This window comes from Phyllostomus hastatus, unplaced genomic scaffold (assembly GCF_019186645.2).
Source record: "Phyllostomus hastatus isolate PE091 unplaced genomic scaffold, TTU_PhHast_1.1 phas_contig_40, whole genome shotgun sequence".
Lineage (NCBI taxonomy): Eukaryota > Metazoa > Chordata > Mammalia > Chiroptera > Phyllostomidae > Phyllostomus > Phyllostomus hastatus.
Window position 1 is genome coordinate 3,309,386 of NW_025333872.1, and position 15,394 is coordinate 3,324,779.

The 15,394-nt window shown below is 40.7% G+C and overlaps 1 protein-coding gene across 1 annotated transcript; it reads right to left on the reverse strand.

Moving 5' to 3' along the window:
• Nucleotides 1–7,663: 7,663 nt before the first annotated feature.
• SAYSD1 (SAYSVFN motif domain containing 1) lies at nucleotides 7,664–14,536 on the reverse strand. Its single transcript, XM_045843429.1, has 2 exons — nucleotides 14,196–14,536; nucleotides 7,664–8,559 (listed from the first exon to the last, which is right to left on the reverse strand). Exons 1-2 carry the CDS (start codon nucleotides 14,400–14,402, stop codon nucleotides 8,215–8,217), a joined length of 552 nt encoding a protein of 183 aa, XP_045699385.1. The 5' UTR covers nucleotides 14,403–14,536; the 3' UTR covers nucleotides 7,664–8,214.
• Between the last annotated feature and the right edge of the window lie 858 nt (nucleotides 14,537–15,394).

A 15,394-nucleotide genomic window follows, 5' to 3' on the forward strand; every position in this document is an offset into this window, starting at 1 on the left:
GCTGAATAAAAATGCATAAATATTTTCACCAATGGAAAAAATAAATCAGATGCTCCATAAATGAATGGATGAATGAACAGCTGGGTGGACGGATGGACAAGCAGATGAATGACACACAGAATCTGCTCTCCACATGATAGCCCAGGTGATCTTTCAACCATGAAAATTGGATCATGTCACTCTCTTATATACATAAAAACTTCAATTGCAAAGAAATAAACCCCAAAAACCTAAAAGAGAAAAAAAAAGCAGAAGGCAGAATAGTGTATAGAGGATGCTACCAGTTGTGGGCTTGAGAAAGAACAAAGGTGACACAGTAGGAGGGAGACTTTATCACTGTAGATCCTATGTACTCCTGAATTCTGAAATATATGCATATAAGTACAAAATTAAAATACTTTATTTTTTCTATAGTTCCAAAATGTTCTAAAATGAGGATGTGCTTCTTTTTGTAATAATTGTGTTAAAAAAACTTTGAAGATAAAGTACCTTTAATTACCATACAGTCCTTGGAGTTAGTTCCTCATCATTTTAAAGCCATATGTACTTTTTTTGGTAGCTTTAACATTCCAAAAGAACAGTTTGACAAATAGCAAACTTTGTTGCCCTCCTTTAATGTAACTAAAAGACTATACAAAAAAATTAATACAACAGAGATGGTTCTTTGAAAAGATTAATAAAATTGACAAACTCCTAGCTAGACTTACTAAGGAAAAAAGAGAAAAGACTCCATATAAACAAAATAAGAAATGGAAGAGAAGTAATCACAGACATCAGAGAAATACAAAGGATAATGCTAGAATACTACAAAAGACTATGCCACCAAATTCAATAACCTAGAAGAAGTAGATAAGTTCCCAGAAATATATAACCTTCCTAGATTGAATCATGAAGAACTGGAAAATCTAAATAGATTGATCAACAGTGAGGAAATTTAAACAATCATTAAAAACCTCACAAAAAATAAAAGCCCAGGACCAGATGGCTTCATTAGTAAATTCTACCAAACATTCAAAGATTTGATACCTATCCTTATCAAACTTTTCCAAAAAATTGAAGAAGAGACAATACTTCCTAACACATTTTATGAGCTCAACATAACCCTGACACCAAAACACATACAACTACAAGCCAGTATCTCTGATAAATACAGACACAAAAATCCTAAACAAAATACTAGCAAATCGAATACCACAATACATTAAAAAATAATACATTACAATTAAGTAGGCTTCATTCTAGGGGTATAAGAATGGTTTAACATACACAAATCAATCAAAATAACACACCACATTAACAAAACAAAGGATAAAATCATATGGTCTTATCAAAAGATCAAAAAAAGCATTTGGTAAGATACAACATCCATTTATAATTAAAGTACTCAATCAAACCAGTGTAGAAGAAAGTATCTCAACATAATAAAGGCTATATATGACAAACCCTCAGCTAATATCATACTCAATGATGAAAAACTACAAGTTTTTCCTCTAAAACCAGGAATAAGACAAGGATGTCCACTCTTACTACTTTCATTCAACATACTACTGGAAGTCATAGCCAGGGCATCAGGCAAAAGAAAGAAGTAAAAGGTATCCAAATTGGGAATGAAGAATTGTCACTTTTTGCAGATGACATGGTTCTTTATATAGAAACCCTAAAGACTCCACAAAAACTATTAGAAACAATAAACAAATACAGCAAAGTTGCAGGATACAAAATCAATGGACAAAAATTCACTGCATTCCTATTCACTAACAACGAAATTTCAGAAAAAAAAATGAAAAAAACAAAACAATTTCTTTTCCAACTGCAATAAAAAGAATAAAATACCTAGGAATAAACTTAACAAAGAATGTGAAGGACATATATGTATACTGAAAACTACAAAGCATTATTAAAAGAGATGGAAAAAGACCAAATAAAATGGAAAGATATTCTGTGTTCCTGGACTGGAAGAATAAACATAGTTAAAATGTCCATATTACCAAAGCAATATAGAGATTTAGTACAATCCCCATCAAAACCCCAATGACATTTTTTAAAGAAATAGAACAAAATATCATCAGATTTGTATAAAACCACAAAAGACTCCAATTGTCAAAGCAATCCTTAGGAAAAAAAGGATGAAGCTGGAGGTATCACACTACCTGACTTCAAATTATACTATAGAGCATAAATAATCAAAACAGCATGGTATTGGCAGAAAAGGACACACTGATCAATGAAACAGAATTGAAGAGCCCAGAAATAAAACCAAAAACATACAATGAAGAAAAGAAGCCAAAGAAGCCAAAAACATACAATGGAGAAAAGAAAGCCTCTTCAATAAATGGTGCTGGGAAAATTGGAAAGTCATATGCTAAAGAATAAAACTAGACTACAGTTTATCCTCATGTACAAAAATTAATTCAAAATAGATAAAAAATAAGATCTAAAATAATAAATCACATAGAAGAAAACATAGGCACTAAACTTATGAACCTTGGTCATAGAGAACATTCAATTTTATTTTCTTATCCTCACCAAGGACATTTTTTCAATGCTTTTAGAGAGGAAGGTGGGGAGAGAGAGAGGAGAGAAACATCGTGACTGACTGTCTCCCATATGTGTCCCAACCAGGGATCAGACCACAGCCCAAATATGCACCCTGACCGAGAATTGAACTCACAACCTTTTGGTGTATGGGATGATGCTCCAACCCACTGAGCCACACTGGCCAGGGTGAGAACCCACTGAGCCACACTGGCCAGGGTGAGAACATTTTATGAATTTGACTCCAAAGACAAGGGAAATAAAGGCAAAAATAAATGAATGGGACTGTATCAAACTAAAAAGCTCCTGCACAGCAGAAGAAACTGCCAACAAAACACAAAGGCAACCAACTGAATAGGAGAAGGTATTTGCAAACAACAGCTCCAACAAGGGGTTAATATCCTAAATATATAAAGAATGCATGGAACCTAAAACCAAGCAAACAAATCCAATTAAAAAACGGGCAGAGGACCTGAACACTTTTTCCAGGAAGACACACAAATGGTCAACAGATATATGAACAGATGCTCAACTTCATTAGTGATTAGGGAAATGCAAATCAAAACTACAACAGATGTACTCCTTCACATTTGTTAGAATGGCTATTATCAACAAGAAAAGTAATAACAAATGTTAGAGAGGTTGTGTAGGAAAAAACCCTCATTCACTGCTGCAGGGAATGTGAACTGAACAGCCACTATGGAAAACAGTACAGAGACTCCTCAAAAAGTTAAGGAAAGAGTTACTATGTGATCCAGCGACCCCTTTTCTGGGTATCTATTCAAAAAATTTGAAAACATTTATTTGCGAAGATATGCACACCCTATGTTCATCGCAGTGCAATTTATGGTGGCCAAGAAATGGAGACAACCAAAGCATCCTTTAACAGATGACTGAATGAAGAAGAAGTGGTGCATACCTATAAAGAAATACTACTCAGCCATGAGAATAGATGAAATACTGCCATTTGCGACAGCATAGATGGACCTTGAGATACTACACTAAGCAAAGTAGGTCAGTCAGAAAAAGTGAAGAACTACAATTTCACTCATGTGGAATATAAAACTGAACTGATAGACAACAGTGTAGCAGTTACCAGAGGGAAGGGGGTGCAATAGTAAAGGGTAAAAGGGGCCAAATGTAATGGTGATAGAAGATGATTCGACTTTGAGTGGTGGGCACATAATGCAATATATAGATCATGTATCTATCATAGAGATCTACACTTGAAACTTATATAATCCTATTAACCAGTGTTACCACATAAATTTAATTAATTAAAAGATAAAATAAAATACACATTTGTTTTTCTTGGTTTGGATCTAATGTATACTGTTTTCTTCCTATTCTAGCATTTATGATTTATATCAGTGGCTCCTATCTTTAGTAAACTAGAGGTTATTTCAGGGTGGTTACTAAAATGCATGGTCTTGGGGTCCAACCCCCAGACATCCTGAGTCAGTGGGTCTGGGGGGGCCCTGGAATCTGCATGCTAACGTTACCACAGGAGATCCCAATGCAAGTGGTCCATAGACCACATTTGGCAGAACATTCATCCTCGACTTAGATAAACTTAGCCTTTTTCATATAAAAGTGACAATCCTACCTAGTATAAAATTTAGATTTGAAAGCAATCTTCTTCTGATGACTCCCACACACACATCTTATACCTTTATAAACTTCTATGTTATGTTACATGCTTTATAATGTGGTTCTGTGTGTAGTTAGTTTGTGTTTTCTCTCAGCTTTTGGAGAGTGAGATTCAAGTCTTTAACTCATGGCTTCAATGTTGTGAAATAAAAGTATATGTGACAGAAACCAAAGCATACAGTTCAAATGTTACTCTCTTGATTTAGGGATCAAGTTTTTCTGCCAGCTATGGAAGTCACTAGCCTTTTTCCTTCCCACAAAGTTCAGATGTGGGGAAGCATAGTGCTAGCCCCCTTGACTGCAATACTGCCTGCTAAGTCTAGAGGACGGTTGTTTTACTTAAAAATATGTGTAAATCATCCTGGTAGCTTCTGTGCCTCTCCCTGGACCCCTGCTGAACCCTTTCCTCTGTGAATCTTAAGAATGAAAAGACTGCCTGGAAAGTGGCAGAAGTGGTACAGATAAACATGCCAGAGGTTTTCCATGTGACAAACTTATCAAGTGTGATGGGAAGAGGCCTGATGAACACCAGCAGCTCCCTGCAACCCCCTGGTGGCAAGATGCTCCATGGCACCCCAGCCCCATCTGCCTCCTGGCTCTTACAGGGGACTCAGACTGCAGAAGCTCATTGTACGTCCCCAGCAGCTCCAAGCCCAGTGTGCCTACAAATATTTGCTGGCAAATAGGTTTACAGTGTGAGTGGTAGGAAACAAAAACACAGAATTTTACTTTCTTCTGCCCAACTGAGGATCACTTGTTCTGCCAACTGTCTAACTTCCTAATTTCTTTTTTTGTGCAGCTTGTGAGCTTAATTTTATGTACAGATCGGTCAAAAGGCTAATGTGGAAGATCTCTGGGACTCAAAGCACAATCCCAGTAGTGCAAAATATATGTGACTAAATCATCACTGATAAAACTCCAGAGTTATTCAGAACAGTCATTGCACCTACCAACAGTCATTCACCCCCCACCCAGGCCTGGAACCCTCAGAGCAAGTCAGGGCTAGATTCAAAGTGATTGTCACAGAGGCACAGCTCAGATGGCTTAGCCTGAAGAACAGAGAAGACAAAGAGATAACTGAGTAAGGGTTTACCACTCTAGGGATGCTCAGTGTCCACTGAGATTAGAATGAGAAGAAATAACCTGGGGTGGTGGTGAGGGGGATGGCTCAAGTTCCTTCGATAAAGAACTGCCTAGAAGAGCCTGAATTTTGCACCTGGATTCTTCTTCTTTAGGGATCACTAGGGGGAAAATTTAGTCAGGGATAAATGCAGCCCTGCCCTAGGCAGGAGGGACACACTTGATGGCATTTTGGGGTCCCTTCCAGCCCTATAAATAAAGGCTCTCTTAACAGTCCCTGTGAATAGGCAAGATAGGACAATGTGAATAACAGCAAAAGGCAATTTACTGGTAAGATATGGATAGAAATTACTTCACCTGTGCATGCAGCTATCATAGGAACTGAACTAAATGCAGCCCTGGGATTCAAGTTTCCTAATGACAGAAGAAGCCTTTTAAAGGAAGCTGCTTGCTGGGCTAATGGTCAGGCTCTGAGTGGAAATTCTGAGATCAATAGGGCTTTCTAAATTCAGGAAATCAAGACTGCACCTAAAGCTTAATGGTCTGATCAGAACAGCAAATACATACAGTCCTTTCCTCTCTTCCCCGCCAAGCATTTAATTGGTTCACACCCCACTTTTCCTAGAAGTTAATGCTATCATTATGCAACCTTTGAGAAGAAGTGAGCAAGGACAGGCGACAAATGGTTCCCAGAAAATCCCACGAAAGAGGGGCTTCTGTCAATCTAGGCTCTACCTCATTAAGAAACAGCTACATTTTCAAAGAACACTAGTGAGGTCCACTCATAAGTTGATTCTCTTCTATATTTAAGAGAAGTCTCTACCTTGCTGGGATTACTAATTGGATCCAATATTCCTACTATAGAGTTACAGGCACTTTGATTTAAGGAAAAGTTTGAATTATATATTTTAAAATGCAAATTCTGTGTTTCCTAGAACAATGCTTATTGATCAAAGAGATTTCTTCCTTGTATTGCCTTTTATGAAATGGAAAAGCCCAAGTAAAATATCAGGGAGATGAAGAAAGCCTTAAGAAAATAAATGAGAAAATAGAATCATGTATCTTAAATGCAATCAAAACGTTTGATAGGGATTCATCTGTTTCCCACAGTCTCCACAGATGCACCTCACACAGAAGTCATGGAAGAAAAGACTTCTTTATGACCTAAAAGGACCTTCGGCTCAACGGGATGACTCTGAGGGACAGCCAAATTCCCAGTCAGCAAAGGGCTGTGGAGAGGAGCAATGCATAGCAGAATTTTCACCGAGGGCTGAAACACATGGGGTGAGCTGGCCACAAAGTGTGATAAATGAGAACATCCTCTCAGTACACATCCTATAACTAAAACTTAATCTCACTGTATTGCTGGAAACACTTGTTTTACTTTGTCCACCACCCCACTCCTGGCTAGACTGCATGCTCGAAGAACTGGGAATATGTCTACTTTTCTCATTATATCTCAAGCACCTAGCAGAGTACTGGCATTTAATGAATAAAAGCTAACTTTAAACTGAGCTAAGAGTTTGCTATAACAAATGAATCAGGCAAGAATAAAAAGAGAAAGAATTAACAGTAGGCCTCCATTACAAATAACATCTCATAAATAGTAAAGTTACCTTCATAGTGTAAGAATTAATAACTGAATTCTGAAGTGGGAAACCTGCTGAGGAATCATTAATTTCTTAAAATCTTAAGTTTGGAAAACACTGTTGCTTTAAAACTAGAGTCCTCTTATTCATCAGTATGATCTATCAAAAAAGTTTTTAATGATTTGTTTAGCCCAATTTTCATGACCCAAATTCTGACTTTGTACTGAAGAAAACAATGAAAGCATGCCCAATTATCAATATTTACATAATTTCTCACCAAAGGCCCACAGGCATGGGGACTGCTTACTCTAAAGCCCTTAGAATACAAGAAATTCCCCAAGCAACCAATAAGTCTGGAGTTCCACTTCCAGAGCTCCCCTCTGTGCACACTCGAGAATTTTTTCTGGCTGACTTTATCATTAACAACTACTTATCAAATCTACCCATATCGACTTTGTGAGATCCCTCCCTACACGTCACCCAGGACTTTGTCTTCTCTTATCATCCTTCGCCGAGTAGGGGCAGAATCACTGAGGAGAGTAGAGGATGCAGATGGGCAATAGGATCTGTTTCTGAAAAGTAGCTGTTTTGTTTAATTAATTAATTAATCAATTTAATTAATTAATTAATTAAGAGAGCGTAGGGAAGGGAGGAAGAGATGGAGAGACACATCAATTGGTTGTCTTTCATATGCGCGCCAACCAGGGACCAAACCCACAACCCAGGAATGTGCCCTGATGGGGAACCAAACCGGTGACCTTTCACTTTGCAGGAGGACACCCAACCAACTGAGCCACACCAGTGGCAGTTTTAAAGATATTTTTATTTTTCAATACTATTAATGACCAAAAATGCAAAACAAAACAGAAAGAAAAAAAAACAAAACAAGACCCCGAAAACCAAAACTTGCAACTTAAACCTTTCAGGAAATAAAATGCTATAACCATGAAAAGACTTAAAGAGAACATTTACTTTTAATGCACAATCCTGATTGACCTGACCATTAAAACAAACAGCTGGATATTTTACAGTTATCTCCCCAGTGCCTTTTTGGTGTTCTAAAATCATCTCTCTCGAAATAATGAGACAAACGAGTCTCCTTTTGAGTATTTAGTTTTTATAAATTGCATCAAACCTATAGTGAGTGTCTTTCAGGGAGTTTCACCAAAACCAAATACAAGTTCAGAGATGAAACTGCAGCAGAAGATGAAGGAAAGCAGGTAGAACTGCATGGTCAAAAGAATAACTTGCAAATTGTCCTTAATCTGGGACACCTGAACAAATCCACAAGTCCATATGCCAGGCCATATGCCAGGAGGGCCAAGTTGCTAGGAAGCTAGTTGGTAACACACAGCTGGCCCTATCTCCCCTCCAGGGGTCTAAACTGTAACTCTCGCTCAAACTGCTCTGCAGTCAGGGTGCCCTGGATGGCTTCACAGCCTGGGTTGAACACAGAGTAGGCGCTCTTCTCTCCCTTCTTCTTCTCTCCAGGGCCCCGTGTCCCGACATACATCCAGTAGAACAAGGACAGGACAAAATAAGCCAGGCCAAATTCCAGTTCCACAAACAGTCCCAGCAGGACCAACCAGAGAAGAACCTTCAAGAAGGTGATGCTGGTCAGGAAGGACTGGTCCTGTGGCAATGGCGGGGGAATGGCTGTTCTCCGTGGGGGCTGTGATGTGCTGCTCCTGGGCTGAGAGGCTTCCTAGGACACAAACAAACAGAAGAAAGAATAAAGGGTAATGGGCCTGAGAGGATGAAAACCAATCTGGAGATACAGCTCCCATTGCTTCGGGAAGGCTTCTGGCTCATTGATGTCTATTTCCTTGCCCTGCCTTGCTCTGACTGAATCAAAACTGATCAGCACTTAGTGAGATGACTGGATAAAAACTGTACGGCACGTGGACAGGTTCCCCTTCATGGGAGACATTTTCTCAGATGAGTCTGCTGCTAACAAGCACTAATTTGTGCCTCACACAGAAGCTCCCCAGTAACTGATAATGCAAGAACCACATGTATACTTCACACACAGAATCAATGTTTGTTGATTGGATTAGATGAGCTAAAATTTTGAGTGACATCATTCTAAAATGAGAATTACGTCAGAAGAGAAAACAAAAACCCCTTCCACATAAAAATAAAAATTACTGTTACAGCCACAACCCATTTGGTGACCATCCTATACATCTGCAGACTCAGGCAGGGTCTCCTGAGAGGACTCTCTGCCTCCTGTCTCTTCCTTCTTCATGCCATCCTTTGTACATACAGTTGCTAAACGAATCTCCCAAATACCAGTCGACCTCCTGTTCACAAAGCCTTTGATAAATTGTCATTGCCTACAGGTTAAAATTTAAACTTTTTGGGCTAGAATCCAAGGCCTTCCATGTATTCAACAGATAGAAATGCCAGTACTAGAAATGCCAATACACAGACTCCTGCGCTGAGTGCTAATGGGAGACGCAAGTATTTAGGTAGGTTTAGGGAGCTTGACCTCTATTCCAATATTTTCCAAACTTTTTTGGGTATGACCTACAATTAAAATTTTTTTTTTAATTTTGTACTGTGACCCAGTATGCATAACACATATGTACATGTATATGTATATATGCAAAAGAAAAAACATTTCACAAATCAACAAATACCTTCATTACATATGAAGCTATCATTTTCTATTTTTTAAAATTTAAGAGGGCTAGATTTGTCTAAATTGATTTCAACACTCACTAAAAGGTCATGACTTACCATTTCAAAAATGATGGTCTAAAAAAATCTCCTGTACAACACAATGTAATGCTGAACAAATGCACCCTCTATGCCAGTTCAGTTGGTCTTACTACCCAAAGACACTACCTGTCTGTGGCCTGGAACAGTCTCTGTTTCCTCTCCAACCCTCAGCCCCTTGCCTTTCTTCCAGGCAAGCACGATTGCCGAGCTGTGTGTGTCCTGACCTTCTTGGCCTTATGGGAGGGCACTCCCTCTGCCTCCCCAGTCACTGACTGGCTCTTTCTCATTGAGCACCAAACTATTCAGCATTGAAGTATCTCTCTTTTATTTTTTAATTCTATTTATTTTTTCAGTAAGTTAAACTAACAAAGTAGAAACAGACTCACAGATACAGAGAACAGACTGACAGCTGTCAGAGGGGAGGGGGCAGGGGGCTGAGTAGAAAAGGTGAAGGGATTAAGCAAAGAGAAAGAAAACTCATAGCCCTGGCGGGTGTGGCTCAGTGCACTGAGGTCTCCAGTTGGACTCCCCGTTAGGGCACACGTCTGGGTTTCGGGCCAGGTCCCCAGTTGGGGGTGTGTGAGAGGCAGCCGATTAATGTTTTTCTTGTAAGTTAATGTTTATCTCCCTCTCTTTCTTCCTTCCTTCCATCTCTCTAAAAATAAATAAATAAGATCTTTTGAAAAGGAACAAAGAAAACTTACAGACACAGACAATAGCATGGTGATTACCAGAGGGGAAGGGGGAGACAGAAAAGGGTAAAGAAGGGGTAAGTGGTGATAGAAGGAGATTTTATTCAGGGTGGTGAACACACAGTATGATATACAGATGACTATCCAAAAAATTGTCTAAGAAAATAAACATTAGGCAAAATTATACTTACTGAAGTGTTTCTCTTTTAATATAGGTTGCATGTGTCCCTCGATTGCTACCATGAAGCCACAGACTTGCCATTACCTTTTGATGCCTCCAGAGCCAAACGCAGTACCCATACCTAGGTTTTCAATAAACAGCAGAACTGTTCGTTCATTTCTTCAGTTATATCTCCTATTTTCCACTTAATTTTAGAAGGGACCACAAATATTATTTGGTCCTGATAAAAAAAAATACAGGTCATCTGATTTATGTTGCTTTCAGAAATATTATTTGTTAGAGCTTTCTTTTTCAGCAACATCAGCAAGTCAGTGTATGACTTGAAATTCACAGTAAAACAGAATTTATTATATTAATGAGGTAGTATAAAAATAATCCTTATAGCCATCATTTATTTACTAAGTGATTTCAAAATCCCTGATCTCCTATAATCCAGGCAGGCATTGTTATTCCCAATTTACTGATAAGGGATCACTGAGATGTTCGATAACTCCCCTAAAGTCACACAGCTAGTGATAGGCAGAGATGAGGTTGGTCTGGGATCTGAGGATGATCTCCCTCCAAAGCCCCTGTTAGTTAGTTAGGAGCCTTTGTGAGAGATGGCAAGTGGAAGGGTCAGAGAGGTAGAAGGAGGTGGGGAATGCTTAACAGAACTGGCAAAGAGACAAAGAAAGGAGCAAAGGGATATGGGGAATTCCTCTGCCTCATTTGGCATTTTAGTTCAAGTGCATCTTGTGTGCAAGTGGGAAGTGTTTGTGGTCATCAAAGCATATATAGGCATAGTTTAGGGAAGATACCTACTTCTATTCACCAAGTACCAAGCTGCTTCCTACCACAGGGTCTCTGCACTTATACTTCTCTCTGAGAGGAATTCCCCAGTCCCCTCCTATCACCTCATTGGCTCCCTCTTCTATAAACCTCAACAAAAATGCCATTACATGTGTCCTTGGCCTTGTCCCCAGGTTTCTGCAAGAGTGGCTCCTTCTTTGAAATGTCACCCCCTTGGTGAGGTTCTCCTACCCACCCAATTTAAAGTGGCACACTGCACCCCACACCCCCAATTCACTATCACTGTGTGTTTTTCTCCCCCTTTCATAGCATTCATCATTCTGTTTTTCTGTTTACTATCTGCCTCCCCAAACCCAAACAGCAGTTCTGTGAAAGCAGGGCTTTGTCTTTGTCACACTGTCTCCCCAAATTCAGGAGAGTAGCTTGAACAAGGTGGGCACATGCTAGGATTTTGCTGAATGAACGAATGGTGGCGAGGGAAAGGAGGAAACTAAAAGGTGACTTCTGGACTTGAGGGGCTAATGCAAAGACTGTGTTTAGCCAGGTGACTCCAAAGAATAAGTGCATTTGAGCAGTGGGCCAACCTGAGCCAAGGGCTGGAGGTGAGGAGCTACAAGACAGGTGTGGGCAGTGAACTTTGGGGTGAGATGGTGCCCTGGGGGCTGGTGTGGGATATGTCTGGAGAGGGAGACAGGGGGTTTCTACAGGATTTTAGAAAGTTGCAAGCACTTTTGTCCTAATCTTGTGGAAGTTTGTCACAGAAAGAAATATATTATACTTTGGGGACTGCATTTCCCCAAGCTAAATCCGAGAGTAGGGGAAAGAGGATGTGGATGCTTCCTTATCAATGACTACTGAACAAAAGTAATTACAAATACAAGGCTTAGGGAATGACACGCCACTGTGTGCCACCAAAATTATTAGGCAGAGATAGATTATAAATTAGAAAAAGACAATTTAATGAGAATTGTCACACCAGAGCAAACCCAGGAGTGATAACTGAGTCAATGAAAACGAACTTAGGACAGAAACAGCTTGATTAATAAGAATCAATCAAAGGTCCAGTATTTCTTCTCATCCTTTTGTCAGGCAATCAGCTTTTGGGTTCTGATAGTGGAAGCTGTCTCCAAGTTCAGATTCTCTGGGTTCAACTCAATGATCTCATATTCCTTTGGCAATGAGACATATAGTCAAAAACTCATTGTGTGGGTGAGACATTGTTTTTTAACTGCAGGAAGAAAAAGGGGTAAGGAACGTGGATTCCAAAAGCTTAAGCAATTGTGCTCAGTGAGTTCTAGTCAACAATAAAGTTACCCTGAGACAAAAGGCACTTGAGAAAATGGATTGTTTGAACCCTGCAGCACTCTTTCTGCAAATCAGTTGGAATGCTGTCATAGAGAACAATATCAAAACTGAGTAAAATTCATGATTTTAAAAAATTCCCTAAATCCAAATGTTGTGCAATAATAAATGAACTTAATAAGGAATTCGGAAGGAATTTTTGGCTCTTATTACACGTCTGAAGTACAAAGGCTATGTCATAGATTGTCTCAAAGCACTGGTTTTCCCTTGGTATTTTGTCCTGTATTCCCACTTAGATACTCCAATTTCACATGCAAGTCACCTTGTCACCTTACTCATGAGTAAAAACTAAATGAAGGTACAGAGATGTGAATTAAGTTCATCTGTAAAATAAGATTACTAAAAGAATTAAAGGGCAAGAAAGCTATCATACTAATCTAAATATTGTTTTCACCTTCAAGATGCATTGTGGAACCTGAATAAGCTTCTCTTGTTCAACGGCAACACACAAACACATGCCACCTCTGGCAGTTACAACTACCACGCTTTCAGAGGTTTTGTATTCAAATACCATTTCTAAAGCACAGGCTATGTGGGTTACTGGCTGCATGCGGTCCAGGTGTGAAATCAAATAAAGCCTTAATTACTGACACTTTTTCATCGCTATCCAATTAGACCTTTTACCCTCCATTAACAGAGCGCTGTGGCTCAACACGGTTGTGGAAAGGTTTCACAAAACCACAGGGTGTCACAATGATGATCTCAACTAACTCAACTCAACTCTTAATGATTCAAGGGCAGAGGTGCTTTCTTCCAGCACCTAGACCAGCGATATTCAATCAGTGTGCTGCAAGAATTTTTAAAACAGGCAATACCTGGCTATTTAATCAGGGGCACTGACCACTTTCCCCTTAGATTGTCAAATAAAAAAATTACAACAGCAGCCCCAACTGGTGTGGTTCAGTACGCCGGGTATCACCCTGCAAACGGAAAGGTCACTGGTTTTCAATTCCCACTCAGGGCACACGTCTGGGTTGAGGGCCAGGTTCCCCGTTGGGGCTGTGCTGAAGACAACCCATTCATGTTTCTCTCCCTCTCTTTCTCCCTCCCTTCCCCTAAAAATAAATAAATAAAAGCTTTTAAAAAATTAACAGCAGCCAATGTAACAGTAGCTGGTTGGCATGAATGAATCAAAATTATACCTACTTTTTTGTTAGGTTGGTAAATATGTGTTTTATGGTGTGCCACAGAATTTTAGTAGATTATGTATGCCATGAGATGAAAAAGGTTTAAAATCACTGCTTAGACCCTGCTTCCCACCAGTAATCCGGAGCTACCTGGAAAAGAATTTGTCAAACCCACTTATCAGTGTTGACACGTGTGACATACGTGCGACCCAACTCCAGGAACAGGTGAAAAGTGCCAGCAGCTCCGTCTCCGCCAGCAGTCCGCCCCCAAGACCCGAGGAGGCGGGACCTGTGGGCCAGGACCCGTGGGCGGGGCCGCTACGTGATTGGGCAGGCCAATCCCTTACCAGGGAGGGGCCGGAAGACTACTACGTGATAGCAGGGGCGGGGCCGGCCGGAGTTCCCAAGAAGCCTCCAAAGCGGCCCAGAAGCCACGTCCCTGGAGGCGAGGCCTCCCTCCTCTCACCTGAACTAGGCTGGGCTGGGCCTGGGAACTCTCGGGCCTCCGTTTCCACACCAGGAACAGTTTTAGCCAGCCCAAAGCTGACTTTGGAGTTGCAGTTGCTTCCGCCTTCTTTCCCGAGGTTTGTGCGCTCTGGCTTGAAGTGCTGCCTTCTGCCGCAAGCTCCGCCCGTTTTCGGGCCGCCCGGAACTCGGCTAACCGCTCTTCCATGGTGCGCGCCTCACTCCCGGGAGTCCGGGAGCGCGCGCCGACCTCGGAGAATCTGCGCCCAGTTTAGCGCGGCGGTAGGCCGCAGTGCGCCTGCGTAGCGGCGGCTCTTTGTTGCGCCTGCGCGCTAGGGTCTGGCGTTCCGGCGTGCGCTAGGTTTGTGACGTTCCGTGGGCTGTATGTGCTAATAATCCCTTCCGAAAGCACGCGGACTTGGTGTCCATCTTCTCAGGCATAGGGGTTAAGAATCTGAAGCTTAAAGACTCCTCCATTGTCCTTCTCTCTTGCCCCGGGTTTCTCTTCTTTCCTCCATCTGAGGTCAGGGATCTGCTCCCCAGCAGGCGGAGCGCGTACTGGGGACCAGATTGGAAACGTTATCCCAGGGCGTTGAAGAATGTCCGTGGGAACGGGCGTTGAAGAAGGACCTTTTTGGAACGAAGACAGGATGTAGCCTTTTCTTTTTAACGCGTATGCCAGTTTTAGCACTTGGCTGGTGGCTTTTTCACTGCCTGCAGGGCTGTGCGTATCTCTATCATTGCCACAATGGAAACTGCCTCTTGGTCTGTTGGTGCATCTAGATAGGTCAGAAACTTAAAGATTTTAGTTGAACTGCACCTTAAAATACACAAATCCTAAGTGTACGGCTCAATAAGTTTGTACTTAGATATACACCTGTGTGAATACTACCCAGCTAAAGAACTTTTCTGGTACCTCAAGGGCTCACTTGTGCCCTCTCCCAATCACTACTCACCCAAAAGGTCACAATTCAGGACAAGGGCTGTAAGATACACTTTTTAAAGCTCTAAGCATCTAACATAATTGAGACTCAAACATGTCTTGGATCTTGCTTTGTTTGAATCAAGAAACTAGACAAACTAGAATGGCATCTTTTGTTCATTAAACAAATCAAGAGCCTGCTATGTGGCAGGTATTGTGGCACTAGAGATGCTGAAGTGAATGAAATCAACCCCTGTTTTCTTAGTGCTTACATTCTA

What these genes read in the sequence shown, in the direction of transcription:
- SAYSD1 (XM_045843429.1), bottom strand. Translation starts at nt 14,402, where the DNA reads ATGGAAGAGCGGTTAGCCGAGTTCCGGGCGGCCCGAAAACGGGCGGAG. An exon ending in CCCAGCCCAGCCTAGTTCAG is followed by an intron (nt 8,560 to 14,195) that starts GTGAGAGGAGGG and finishes TTTGTGTCCTAG; the next exon opens with GAAGCCTCTCAGCCCAGGAG.